General features: G+C 38.7%; 1 protein-coding gene across 11 annotated transcripts in view; it reads right to left on the bottom strand.

Annotated features, from left to right (window-relative positions):
* Positions 1-14,455, bottom strand: part of TRPM6 (transient receptor potential cation channel subfamily M member 6) — a 99,737-nt gene that overhangs the window by 67,589 nt on the left and 17,693 nt on the right. For 9 of the 11 annotated variants that reach the window (XR_014687143.1, XM_084503836.1, XM_084503839.1 and 6 more), the window contains 4 exons: positions 8,478-8,557; positions 7,475-7,513; positions 628-805; positions 19-232 (listed from right to left, as the gene is read on the bottom strand). Coding sequence is in view for 9 of the 11 variants with exons in the window: in XM_084503836.1 (XP_084359962.1) it covers positions 19-232; positions 628-805; positions 7,475-7,513; positions 8,478-8,557 (511 nt within the window). In the remaining 2 variants the exon portion in view is untranslated. Of the gene's footprint in view, positions 1-18; positions 233-627; positions 806-7,474; positions 7,514-8,477; positions 8,558-14,455 lie in introns of those variants that run through there. The other 2 variants (XM_084503835.1, XM_084503832.1) reach the window with 2 other exon arrangements.

Genomic DNA, 14,455 nt, shown 5'->3' with positions numbered 1-14,455 from the left:
AAATAAGAATTACAATACCGCTGTTGATGCCTTCTGTAATTATCCATGCTCCTGTAGTCTCAGCAGCCTTCACCAGTCCTTTGCTGAAAACCTGCTTGATCTTCGAGGGAAGCTGGAAATTTTGAATGCCTCCATGAATGGAGATAACTAGCTTTGGCAACTCCATTTGCCATTCTTTAACCATCAAGTGTAACAGCTGATCCAAATTGCTATCATAAGAGAGTCTAATATACTGGAAGAAATAGTCAAAAAAAATGGGTAAAATAAACACCCTTAAAATACTCCTAGAGAAGAAAATGCAACATCTTATGAAGTTCCCACCTCTGACATCTTAAACACCTTGTGCAGGATCACAGCTTTCATAACACAGTTAAAGTGATAACACAAAAATACAGCAGTGAGCAGTACAGACAAAAAGACAAGCTATTCTTAGTTACAGTGAAGTTCAACATAAAAATATTATGCACACACTCTAACTTGAATTACGTTTAGGTTCCCCTGCTCTTTTAAGAAAAACCATCCAATATTCACCCAGTGTCACTCTTCACTTTTCTTACACTAGAGTTATAAGAAAAAATCAGACATATATACCCTCAACATTCATTAATAATGGAATTACATGCAAACCTTGGCATGGTAAGTGTGATCTCCATCTTGAAATTTGATTGTTCCAAATGCATCTGTTGGACTCATCTTTGTATGTTTTTGCACAGACCATTCTTCATCTCTCTGCAGGGCAGACTGATAGACAGGCCAACTACAGTTTAATCCTGGGTGATCTCCAATCAGACGTCCACAGCAGCATCTCACATTAGAGAGGTCAGATAAAGAGATTAGATATAACAAAACAAATTTATACTATACACACTTGTGCACAGCTCTAGGATCATCACTAAAATAGCCTACATAGTTTTCCTGTAAAGAAGAGTATCTCTCTGACACCAAATAAAATAAAAAGGAGCTCAGCTAAAAAATCTCAGAAATGACAAAATGACATTGAATTAAATATACATGCTTTACTAGATACATGACTTGTTCTCTGTCTTGAGAACACTGCTAACAGTTTGACAGTTTACCCATAAATTAATTTTGACCTAGTATTTACTGGTCTTGTGAAATTTCAGAGGAATATCTTAGGACACCAAGATTTGCTATGATTATTACCAGAGGTTATTCTAGGTACTGAAGAAAGATCTAGTAGTTACAGCCATTAACTGAGAGGAGAGGAGCAACCCTCAATCTAGAGAGACCATTGTACTAACCCTTGGACATCAGCAAAGTAAATATACAAAATAAATTAAGTGCAACATTATGAGAAATTTAGCAGAAGCTCAGTTAGCATTTAAGGTTTGCAACAGGATGAATAACCTAGACTCCAAATTCAATCAGTATTACTGTCATACAGGCTCCAACAGGCTCCAGCCTGTTCTACAAAGGTAAATTTGATGTATTCACAGTGACATCTGACACTCCAGTTTTCCTTTAGACATTTCAAATGTTAACATGCTCTGCGAAATGGAGATAAATTCTTCCCCTTTAGTCTGTAAAATAACAAATAACCTCCAAAAGCCCAAATTCAGTCAAAACACTGCCTTCAGACTCTGATGCATTCCTTGTGCATCTAGGTGCAAGCTAGATGTAAACTTGATCTGCAAAACCCTGAAAAGCTCAGAAAGAGACACTATTTTTTGTGTAGATGAGTGTAAACTAACTTGTGAAAGATAAATACATTAAAAAAAAAAAAAGCCCTAAGCAAATTAAGGAAGTCAACTAAGCAAACTGGAGAAGGAAGCCTCCTACAGTTATGGGTTTATTAAAATAAAATAAAATAAAATAAAACAAAACAAAACAAAACAAAACAAAACAAAACAGGAAATAGCAGAGCAGGCACAGGAGCTGATGAAACTAGCTACTGATCTAGAAACCTTATTCTGATGACCCCAAAATCAAAACCTGCTGTAATTCAGACTCCTCAGAGGCAGTCCAGGTCAAGGATCATGAATTAGACAAAAAGTATCCAAGCTGGAACTTGGAGAATAAGCCAGTCACACCAAAACATTTACAGATACACGATGAAATGACTATTTCAGGAAACTGCATGGGTTCAACACAGGTGGAAGATCGTTGCAGACCTTGCAAGTGCTGTCAAATAGCACGTGGACTTAGACTTCATTGAGAGTTGCTACATAGGCCTACCTGCTCTAAAAGTGTTTCAGAGAAATGTAGCTGCAGAGCCAGATAACACAAGCAAAACAGCCTTGGATAACATCTGCCTGCAAAGGACATGAGGGTAATGACTATACATGTTTATGGCTCTGCCCATGTGCCACAGAGGAAGGACCACAAAAAAGAAATAGCTTTGACTGGTCTTCAGAAGGCGTATTTCCTTACAGGTAAGGTATTAGCCTCCTTGCTCCATTTTTTTTCCTCATTCTTTTGATCTTCTGGGGACTCCAGGGTATGAGACAGTAAGATGTCCAAACCCCCCCCCCCCCCCCCCCCAGAAAAAAAAAAACAGAGAAATCTCCAGATGAAAAATGAGTAAGAGTATCCTTATTCATTTTGGTCCTGAAAATATCTTGTTGTCACCATTCTGCTCCTGGAGTGGTCTCACCATAACAAACCCATTTATGCAGGAGTCATTCTGGAAGACAGTTAGCCAATAGTAGCCCCACCTAAATACTACATTAACTTTAATTACTTACTATACCACATTACACAGTCCAACTCAGCACAGGTCAGCGCTTGGAAGAGCAGCACTGAAAAGCAATCAGGTTCATTATCACTGCATTAAATTTTCTAAAATCTGAATTAATTTCAGTCTACAGAGTAAGAACTACATGATCAAATACGAGCACAGAATGACTATCTCACATTACTGCTCCATGCAGGGTCACATTAACAGTACTTTCCACAGCAGCAAGAGCCAGAGCAACCTTCCTTTTTAAAGCAGAGATCCTATAGAAAGCAACCAACTATCTGGCATGACAAATCAGTGCAGTAACCTTGAAACTGAGAGGCCCAATGAGCATTGAACAGTTTTAGTAATTAACAGCATTAGCACTGCATACTTAATGCTTAGATGCAAATATGCCCACAGGTGAGCTGCACTCAGAACAGTTCAGCTACATTCAGCAGACAATGAAGGAACTGCACGTGGACCAAACACGTGCAGTTTAGGGTACATACACCTGCTTTTACTTCAGCGATAACCGTAATAAGAGGTATGAACTCAAAGGGTCCTGTATTTCCAAGCAGCTCATGCTCTGCCACATGCTGGCATGCTCAGGATCTTCAGCCAACTAGCAGGGACAGACCAGGTGCTAAGGCCTTCCTGATGTGAGTGTTCAAAAGGCAAGACAAGAGGCTCTCTGAAAGGGTGAGGACACCAAAGCACAACATCATACACATCTGTTTTGCTTTGCTTTTCTGTAAACTTTTGTGCTGTGTGTATAGCTACAGGGCTCAAGGAGGAGAAGAGCTCACAACCAGGGTTAGTCCTTGAGCCAGGGATTGCTTAGGAGCTCTGGAGCCACATACCCTGGGACCCATTGGGCTGCACCACAGGGTGCTAATGGAGCTGGCAAATGCCCTTCTATGGCTACTCTCCATCAGCTCTGAAAGGCTCATGGAGATCAGCTGGAGAGATGCAAATGCCACACCTGTCTTCAAAACTGCAGTTCCAACCTGAGGAACTGCAGGCCGGCTGGCCTCCCTTCAGTCCTGGGTGAGATCATGGAGCAATACCTCCTGGAGCCCATGTCTGGGCACATGAGCGAGAAGGCAGTGATCAGAAGCAGTCAGTAAGAGCTCACCAAGGATAAATCATGCCTGTCCCACCTGACTGCCCTCTGTGGGTTAAACCCTGGGGATGAGAGGAGAGACGGGGATGCCGTTTACACCACTCCAGCTGGGCACCAGGCACAGCTCCCCAGTACCTTGTGTCTGGGCTGGGATGCTGCAGTCTGTGGGGAGGATGCCCAAAAACAGGCAGGAGGGAGGGGAGGCACCAAGGCGGTGGTGCTGGAGGCCTTGCCCTGCGTGGTGAGGCTGCGAAGTGGGGCCGGTTCAGCCAGGAAAAGGGGCAGCTGGAGGGGACGGAGGAGATATGGCCAGGCTCTGCCCAGCGGTGCCTGGCAGGAAGGCGGATGGCAGAGCATGGGATGAGGCTCGAGGCGCTCAGGATGGAGATGAGGAGAAGCCTTTTCCCCACCAGGATAGTCCAGCTGTGGAGCAAGTGCCCAAGCAGGTCGGGCCTCTGTGACCTGCGTATTCACATTCCAGATGGGTAAAGGCCTGAGCAGCCCAGCCTGAGCCCAAACTGAGCCTGCTCTGGGCTGGGGACCTCCTCAAGGCCCTACCAGCCTGCATTTTCCTATGATAGTATGAATATGTCGCAAGCATAGTTTCAAAGTGCCAGCAACAACTCTACTGTCTTTGTCCAAAAGGCTCACCAAGCTACTAGCAAAGAAGGGAGCAATGTTAGTAACACAAAAGCATACCCCTGGAAAATCACACTTAAAACAAAAAGGAGAAACCTGGAGGGTTATTACTGAAGTAACTGTAGTAACTACACTACAAAGTCCAGTGTCCTTGAAGGCAGCGCTTCAGAGACAGTGCCCAAAAATTCACAGAATCACAGAATGGTTTGGGATGGAAGGGAACTTAAAGATTATCCAGTTCCAATCCCCCCTACCATCAGCAGGGATGCCACCCACTAGACCAGGCTGTCCAAAGCCCCATCCAATCTGGCCTTGAACGCTTCCAGGGGTGGGGCAACCACAACTTCTCTAGGAAACCTGTTGAATGCCTAACCAACCTCATTATGAAAAATTTCTACCTTATATCTAATCTAGTATCTACCCTCTTTCAGTTTAAAACCATTATCCCTTGTCCTATCATTACACTCCCTGATAAGGAGATTTCCCATCTTTCCTGTGGGCCCTCTTTACATACTAGAAGGCCTCTGTAAGGTCTCCCCAGAGCCTTCTCTTCTATAGATCAGACTACCCCAGCTCTCTCAGCCTCTCTTCAATAGTAGAGGTGCTCCAGCTCTCTGATCATCCCTGTGGCACTCCTCTGGACCTACTCCATCAGGACCCTGACTTTCTGTGGGTCCCAGAGCTGAGCACAGTATTCCAGGTGAAGCTTCATGAGAGGGGAGTAGAGGGGTAGAATCACCTCCTTGGACCTGCTGGCCATGTTTCTTTTGATGCAGCCTTAAATGCGCCTAAATGGTCAAATATAGAGACAATTTGTGACAGCACCTCAGATATGTAAGGATTCAGAATTATGGCACTATGCTTCTGAATATTCACATAGTGAGACTGGTCTAGGTGCTTTCTGGCATGTATTTGTTAGCACTGCACTGAAGAGGCATTTCAACACACCAGGAAAGAATGGACAAACAAGTGTGCTAGTGAGTTTATCAAATGTCATTAAAAACTACTTCATGGAGTTATTCTACTTAGTATTAGCAAATAGTTGTATAACTCAATCATAAACCTCAAACCTTGGAAGTTCTTTGCAAATAAGAAATCATTAAGAGATTTCAATTGCCTGTGATATTAGGTCAAATTGTAATAGGCATCAAGTACACTGACGTCAATTTTGGACTGAGTGGAAAATCACAGATCTCAAGAGGCCTAAACCTGACTTCACTGCTGACCTAATAAATACAATATAAACAGTTATAACACTAAGGTGAAAATGACTTACTCTTGTTAAGATAAATTCTTCTCAAGTAAAGCTTGGAGTACATCATAAGATACACAAGTAGAAAAGAAGAGTTAAAATTTGGGGAAATGTACTTGCGTGACTGAATGGCTGACTGAAATGAACATCGGACACCCACACACATTCTGCATGTATAGGGAGAAGATTCACAGGAAAATGCTCAACAGATAGTAAAAGAAACAACTACAAGATGAAAAGTAAAAATCCAAAGGTATGCGATCTCTTTACAGAGAAAAGTGAAAGAAAAAAAAATAAACCCATCCCCTGGGGTGCATATTTCCATTTTCTCTTCCTCCTTCTCCTGCCATAATATTAGCATTCATGCAACTAAATAATGGTTCATTAGGTGGCTGATTTGGTGGAAAGCTTTTTTTTTTTTTTCCTCTAGATTAATTTCCATATTAATGAGCTTCCAAGACCAACTAACAATATGGTCGCACTAAGAGCAAGGTGAGAGAGGTTGCACAGAACTACAGAACTGCTGTGGTCCTGATTTAGGGTGGTTTAAACCATGAAATTATAAATACTGCTTTACTTAGCCCACCTGGCCCCAAAGGAATAGCCATCTTAGAAGTGCAAGTCAACTTTAGCTTTCTTTCTACTTCTAGAACATTTGCAAAAAAATCTTTGGATCTTCTTTCTTCTGTTCTAAAGCAAAATATGCATACAGCCATTCTTTATAGACAGGTACCAGATAGAGGGAGTTGACCCTTTCTGAACTAGCACTGCACAGAATGTTTGCTTTACTTACAAATCCATTTGCAATCATGATTTAGAGCAGTATTTTATTTGCTTTTTGGGAAATGTGATTCTTGTTTCATACAAGACTTAGAAGCAAAACAAAATAGAATAGAATAGAATAGAATAGAACAGAACAGAACAGAACAGAACAGTTGGAAAGGACCTTCAGAGATCATGTTGTCCAACTGCAAAATGTGAAACATTTCATCAAAAAGCAATGTCAAGCTCATGCAGATGACAGAATCATTTTGCATCAGCTTACTAGTCCTTAGTTATTGGAAACATTGTTTTCTGGTGCTTCAGCTTTCAAAGGCCTTTAATGCAAAATAAATAACAAGAAAAAATTAAATGTTAATTAAAAAAACTTCTAGTTTATAACCATAAACAATACTAAAAACAGTTTGGGAATACTAGCTGAACTAAAAATATTGGATTGAAAACAACTAGTTAATATAAGGTACAAATATTAGCTGTCTGAAAAATCAACACACCAGCTAAAACCACCAAAATAATGTGATTTTTGTTACTTCCTGAAAGCAGGGGCTCAGAATGCCCAGTGCAGAGCAGATGAAATCCTATCATCAGGGATATTTCTTCTCCCTTTATGTTGTTTCTGCTCTTTCCCTCATTCTTACTGTTTTCCATTGCTTTCCTCTCTCTCTCCTTTGTATCATCCAGGATATAGCTGGAATTGTTTCCCATGTTAACATCACATTTCTGTCTTTCATTCATCAGGAAAAGATTAAGACAAACTCACACACTTAAGTTATTTGGATATTTTTTATTTTTTTTTTTTTACTGGGAGTAAGTTAAAGTTTACCCTACAATTATTTTATGTAGGTTTGAGGTAAAATGTCTCCACCAGGTTCCCAGAAATTCTTTTCTGACATCGTAAGAGGAAGGATATTTTTGCTGTCACTGTTTCATAGACTAGGAATATCTATTGCTGGTTTTAGGTCATTAGAAAAATCATAGATACATATTTATGCATTCTTACCTGATTAAATTCTGGCACACCTGGCATCCTGATGGACATCTGTGATAAAGATGGTTAATTGATACATGAATGTATAAAAGAAAACATCTGTAATTATATTCATAAAATATCAACTCACATGTAATAAAATTCTTATTAGCAGAATTAAAGGTTGTGTTCTTCTGCCTTCACCCTTGGAAGAACTACTGGGTAACTTCACTGATTTGTTTGGGATTTTACATCTCAGAATATACATTATATCTGCATTTCATAGATGAGTCTTCCTTCTCATCTACTCTACACAATCCATGTGTTCAGAACAATACTATCTAAATTACAAGTTTACACCCTCAAAATGTGTTTTCACTGAGTATACTTAGGCAACACCATCCACTAGATACAGAGTTTAGAATGCCAAATCATGAAATCATGTTTTTCTTCTCAGTTCCTAAAGAATAGGTTGAGGATTTCATCTTTTCTTTACTCTTTTCATGATCTATGCCAGCCTGAGCAGAAACCTGTAACTCAGAACTTTGATAAACAGCAGACATTATTTTGAGGAAGGGAAAAAACAGTAGAACAGGATTAAGAATTCCTGTGCAACAGTAGTGCAATATTAGAAGCATGACACTTTTTTCTCTTTCAGTTGGATGCCATACCACAGTTCTGGTTACTGGACTGAAAGCCAGATGCCTAGAAAGGAAAGGAAGGTCACTTCTAATTCAAACAGTATTGTAGAAACACAGAATAGTTTGGGATGGAGGGGACTTTAAAGATCACCTAGTTCCAACCCCATGGGCAGGGACTACACCAGGTTGCTCAAACCCCATGCAACACTCCCACAGATGAAGCAAAGAGCATCATTTAAAATGGACTGCTGAGATGTACTTAAAAATGGAGCAATCGCCACTGCAGCATTGCAAAACTGCAAAGAACTGCATCTAAACTTCACAAAACACCCATAAAAGCATATGCTAATTCTTTCTAAATGTTAACAGAAAGAAAATGAAATTAATTGTGTTACCTGTGAGCATCTTTTAAATTGGGAATGAAGTTTGCACATTCTCTTTTACTGAAGACTTCTTCAATCCAAGATTTGGGGGACTGAAAAGACATTGCAAATATAATTGTATTCCTTAGCTTCAGAACATATTGCCAAAAAATGCTTTACAAAGTCTACACTGCTATACACAATTCTGAATGATTCCTGTCACAGTGTCAGGTGGTAGCAAATTCTATGAGATTAACCTTCAGCTCTCAATAGTCCTAGTCCTTCACTCCCAAGTTTTACTAAGCTCCATGGAAAGATGAACTATAAAATTTATTCCCACCCCTCAGTAATAAACATGAGAATGATTTAGAATATCACACACATGTAACAGAGAAAGTGGCAAGGATAAATTAGGACTGTTTAAAGGACTGCACATTACTTCTGACTTGCAAGAAAACTATTAAGTGACAATTTTACTAAACCTGAAAATGTGCAAAAATGCAGCATTTTCTTTTTGCCTGAAAGTGATTGTTGACTCCTTCTTATTATTATCAGAGTTCAGAACTGATGCATCCTGGTTACATGTTTACTGAACAAGGCCTATAGTGAAATACAAAAGACAAGGACCAAAGACTGAACCTACTGCTTACAGTGGTATTAGGTGGGGTTTCTCCATAGGGACATTGCCTCAGTGAAGGCTGTTGCAGTTGAATGAATTGAACAGTCGCTGTGGTATACAGATTTTTTTTCAAAGAATCTCACTGGGAGTGAAATGATCTTTCAAGGTCCCTTCCAATCCCTAATGTTTTGTGATTCTGGAAACCTCTTTCTATTCTGGCCTATCAGAATCAAAATCCCTGAAAACAATGACTGATTTCTGGATGTCGAACTTCAAAATCTCCAGGACTGAAATAATACTAAAACAAAAATACTAAATAAATAAAAATAAAATAAAATAAAAATACAATAAAAAAAATAAAAATAGAAAAAAAATAAAAATAAATAAAGTAAATACTAAAACAAAATGAAGGTTTGTTTGTTTGTTTGTTTGTTGTTTGTTTTGTTTTGTTTTTGCAGCTAAATGGAACTGCCACCATAATAAAACATGCAACGGACAGATATTTTATCATTAAAAGTAAATACAATTATACTGATCATTATTGCCTTGTTTCTCATGTTCGTATTACTCTTTGTCTATGTGTTGTCTATCTTCTACTTACATGGTAAGCCCTCCAGGACAGGTCTGGTAACAGAATAAGGTCCTGTTTTATGATTAGGCTTACAAGGCAAACAGCAATCAAATTATAAATGTTGACTCCTTATTCACTTTTGATGCTTACAATTAATTATTCCTATGCAATATGTCTACCTTGCAAAAATATTTATGGTAAGTGCTTGTCTCCATACTTAAAAAGGGAGATACTCTCTTTTGTAAGAATTATTTGCTGACCTCCAACCATAAAAATGCTCCTAGCACTGCTCTTAATCAGCTGAATTACAGCCATTCTCATGAATTGAATTCTTTTCTAATTCATTGTATGAAGGAGACATTTTACAAACAATTCTTACAAAAGAGAGTATCTCTCTTTTATCTCCTGAATGGAACTATGATACCTAATAAAACTGGTCTGTTTGGGTATTTTTACTTTAGCTTCACATCCCTAAATGTCCCTGCATAATCTCACAGCTAATCACTTTGTTATAGAATACCAAGAGCTACCTGGGTGAAATATCAGCTTGTCGGCAGGTTCAGATCCAGCTCCCATCAGGACTAATGGGAGTCCTTTCTTTGATTTTAATGTAGTCTGAATCAGGACCCCGCTGATAAAGATGAAAGAGTTTATTAAAAAGCAGTTTGCTGGTATTGATGTGCATGTGTATTCTTCTGGGAGTAACTAATTGAATTGTGTCTGGTTGAGCTTAGAATGAAGAAGTAACAGCGTGGAAGATCCTCAGGGCTGGACAGAGCATGGGCATGCAGGAAAATTAATTATCCTAGAAAGACGCCTACTGAAGACAAGGCACAAAAATTAAATCTGAGGAAAAACTGAGAAGCAGCAAAGCAAATTTCATTGTTTGAGGGCAGATACACACTGCTCTAAAAACCTTTCAACAGTAGTCTTGTTAGTAATTAGAATTGTTTCATGCTTCCCAAGCCACTTTATTCTAGTTGTTTGAGCTATCAAGCAAAACAGTGAAATGTTTCTAATGTTACAATACTCTGGGACTCTGATTTTTCTGAGGTCTATTACTATTTCAAGTAATGCTTTTCAATCAAAAGTAGGGAACAAAAAATCTTTCTGTTCTATGGGACACTTTGGGTAAGAATGAACTTGACTAAAGTTTTCATTAATGTGAGTGGGTGTAATGGACAAGCCTCACAGCACTTGCTGGGGCAATGTGCTCAGCCTTGTGAGAGAACAAAAACAATCACACTGCTTGCTGTCACTTTGATTAGTAACGACACGGGTAGTTGAAATACTTTTGAACAAGCTGCTGGCATCACACAACTTCATCACACAACCTCCCTCCAGCTATTTTATCTCCAGTATGACATATTTTGAAGATCAAGTGTTATCTGGGTATCTTTCCAGGTGTGAAGGACAGCACTGGAGAATACAGACCAGTGTAAAAGGAGGGCATTGCACTAACATATGCACCAACAGCAAAACATGCTGCTAAATGAGTAAGGCACTGGCGCTCAGGTAATCGGCACATGAAAACATTTGAAAAAGTGTGTCTTAAGTTTTTATCTCCAAAATTCACTGTTACAATGATACAAGTTACAACATAAATCAGTAATTTTAAAGTGGGTAGAGGTCATCTGGTATACTACAACTTTTTAGTGTGGTTATTTCAAAACAAAATATAATTTATAGTCTGCAAGGATGGCAATACACTATGTTAAACTGAAATTACAGTATCTAATAGAGGAGATGTATAGGCTTCTTTACCATTAGCTTTCTGAACATCTAAGCCATCTCCTAAAGTAACATACATTTCTTTAAACATTTATTTTTTTTAGATTGTGTCTTGCTTAGAGGATTAAGACAAAAGTAACAATGCTTAAAATTCTGGATGCTTGGTGCAATGTTTTACAATTTGATCAAACCACCTGTTTTCATAGGTAACTGAGGCAGTAAGGGCAGGGACCAACACATCCCGCAGCTGATCAGGCTACTTGAATCCCAGTGGGTCAGGCTTAAGGTCTAGCAAAGCTAATGGAAAAACGCTATTGATTCCAGTGAGCTTTAGATCACTTGCCATGGATCTAATCTTGCTCTTATAGAGATCATTGACAAAATTCTTATTTACTTCAAATGAACAAGGTCACAGTGAATTTAATTTGACCTTTGAATCCTAATACACCAAAGCTGTATCTCACTCAAGTAGCTCAGAAATCCTTCTAGCATAACACTCATCTCAGATAACTCCACTTCAGGATTCTCAGCCTGAAAGAGCTTCTCAGTAAATAGGGCTGGAAACAACGTTTCAAACAAAAGTTGATAGAATAGTGGTAAATTTCACCCCACTCTGCAAAGAAATAGATTATTATCCCATACTGGTATTTCAACATTAATTTTTCTTTGTTTACACAAAGAGTTTGAAAAAGTGTTGACTATGCTGTGCTATCTCACCTCCTTGCTTCCTGTACTTTTTGTATTTAAAAAAAGCAATACTTGGACTGAATATCATATTTGCATATAATCCTGATGAAGCCTGCCTAAACATCTGTAACTTTAACATTCATTTTCATATGTAATGATAAATAAGTAAATATAGCAAAAAACAGTTTGCAAACTCTTCATCATTTTTGTCTTTAATGAACTTCCTGAACAGATGGTTTTATTTAAAAGTACATGTATAACAAATTAAAATTGCAATCAATCATAGGAAAAAATAAAATAGAAATTTGTCTGTAAAAGTCTCTTTCATCTTGTGAAGCATAAGTTTCGAAACTGAAACACTATGATATACAAAACATTCATTGTTACTTTTATATAAAATGAAGGTGAAATCTTCCATCCTATGTATAATTTATACCATAAAAATAACATCCATTTCTTAATCTAAGGCTTTAATAAGGTTTCTAAACTAATACTATAATTGGGAAAAGGGTTTTAAAACTTCATGTTCTTCACAGTCATTCATGACATCAGCATTGGGCAAGTAAGAAAGGAAATAGGAGACTTCTCAACTGCTGTTTGTCAGATTTTGGTTCCTAGCTTTCTGAAAGACCTCTGTATATATATATATGTGAATATATACAGACCTCTGTCTACATAAATAAATTAAAAAAAAAAAAGGTATACTTCTTTCGTAAAACTGTGACAAACATTTCCAAATTGTCATCATTTAATTAAACAACAAATCAAATTTTTTTTTTCTTCACTACAATGATATATATATGCACATCAGCAAGTATCAACATGTATCCTTTCTACCACCAAATCCTAAAGGAGACAAAAATACACCTATATGTTATTTCTGACTGACAAATATATTTTCTGATATACTGAAAACCAAAAGACAAGCTTATACTGCAATTTTCCTTCCAGAAAGTCCCAAGGCCTTTATGTGGGAGTTCTGCCTTCTCATTTCTTGCCAGTCAGAGGATTAGGATTGCTGCTTAGTATTCCCTGCCTCAGAAGAGGCTTTGCAGATTTCTAGCCTGATTTAGTCAATGGGTAGGAAGAGTTTGGCACTGAAATTTAAGGCACATGAGTAGTTTTTAGAAAACTGCTTTTAATCACTTCTCCAATATATTTAATGTCTGAGATTCTTACATAATGCGGTATTAAAGGGATGCAGTCAGGTCAAATTTGGTTAAACAGAAGGAACGTTTAAGAAATTAAGGTTTCCAGTAGTAAAGAAATAGATCAAGAGTGTAAAATTCAGAGAAACACCCGCACCACTTTCAACCCCTTCTTGACAGGGAGCGAGAGCAGACAAAGCCTAAAAGCCCAGACTACTGAAAAGGCAAGCAGCCCTCCAAAGCCCAGCAGCACCACCTGCGAGGTGCCACCAGAGCCAGGGCTGCAGCGTGGTGGGCTGAGCAACTCCTCATGTACGCAGGTTCACGCATGGCACCAACAGTCCCTGGCCCGACAGCATCACTGAGCAGGGGTGCAGGCAGCCCTGCTCTCTTCTCTCAGATGAATACTGCAGTTCCTCTTCCTGCTGTCTTCTGCCCACGTCCACCTGGACACCTCCTAAAGGGCTTGCCAGAATCAGAGCTTTTAGATGCACTGCACCAATTAAAAACCAATAAGCAGTGGCTAATGTGCATTTGTCCTGCTCTGGATTTAGCTTTTCCAACCAAGATCAGCAAGAAACATTCAGCCCCTTCAAGACCAGACAATAAGCACTGTTTTCTGGTTGAGTACCAAACTCAGGGAAACCAGGTTACACTGCAAAAACTAAACAACAAATATTTTAGTACCATTAGTTGTACTAACTTCCCCTTTGGGTGAAAGGCACAGATATACACATTTTCTGCATAAACAGCATGCTGTTCCCGACAGTGTCAAATTCCCTACAAAAGGAAATTAAAAGACACTTGTCTTTGTGTCAGAATAATTTCATCCATTATTGAAATAAATTCTTCCACAAACAGCTACAACTGTCTTTACTGTAGATGTAGACAGGGGAAGATAATGATAAATTAAATAATGACTAGACATTTTAAATAATAGGCTAGTTCATTTAGGCAAAAATCCATTTCTGTTGGAGACTAGACAAAACAATCAAGTCACTTCCTAAACTGCAGCAAATTAATGCTGACAACAGAGAAAGCAATGATCTCTGATTCATATCTTAGCCAAAACACTACTTCAAGAGCTGAAAAGTACCACCAAACACCATATACCTCTGCTCTGCACAGAATCCACTAAACACAAAAATTTTTCTAACTCTTAGAATCACAGAGTCATTAAGGTTGGAAACGACCTCCAAGATCATCTGGCCCAAGCATCCCCCTACACTATAACCCACAAAACCATAAGCGCCAT

Source organism: Aythya ferina (assembly GCF_964211825.1).
Source record: "Aythya ferina genome assembly, chromosome: Z".
Taxonomy (NCBI): domain Eukaryota; kingdom Metazoa; phylum Chordata; class Aves; order Anseriformes; family Anatidae; genus Aythya; species Aythya ferina.
Note: the sequence above shows the minus strand (reverse complement) of the source record. Positions and strands in the feature narration are given on the sequence as shown.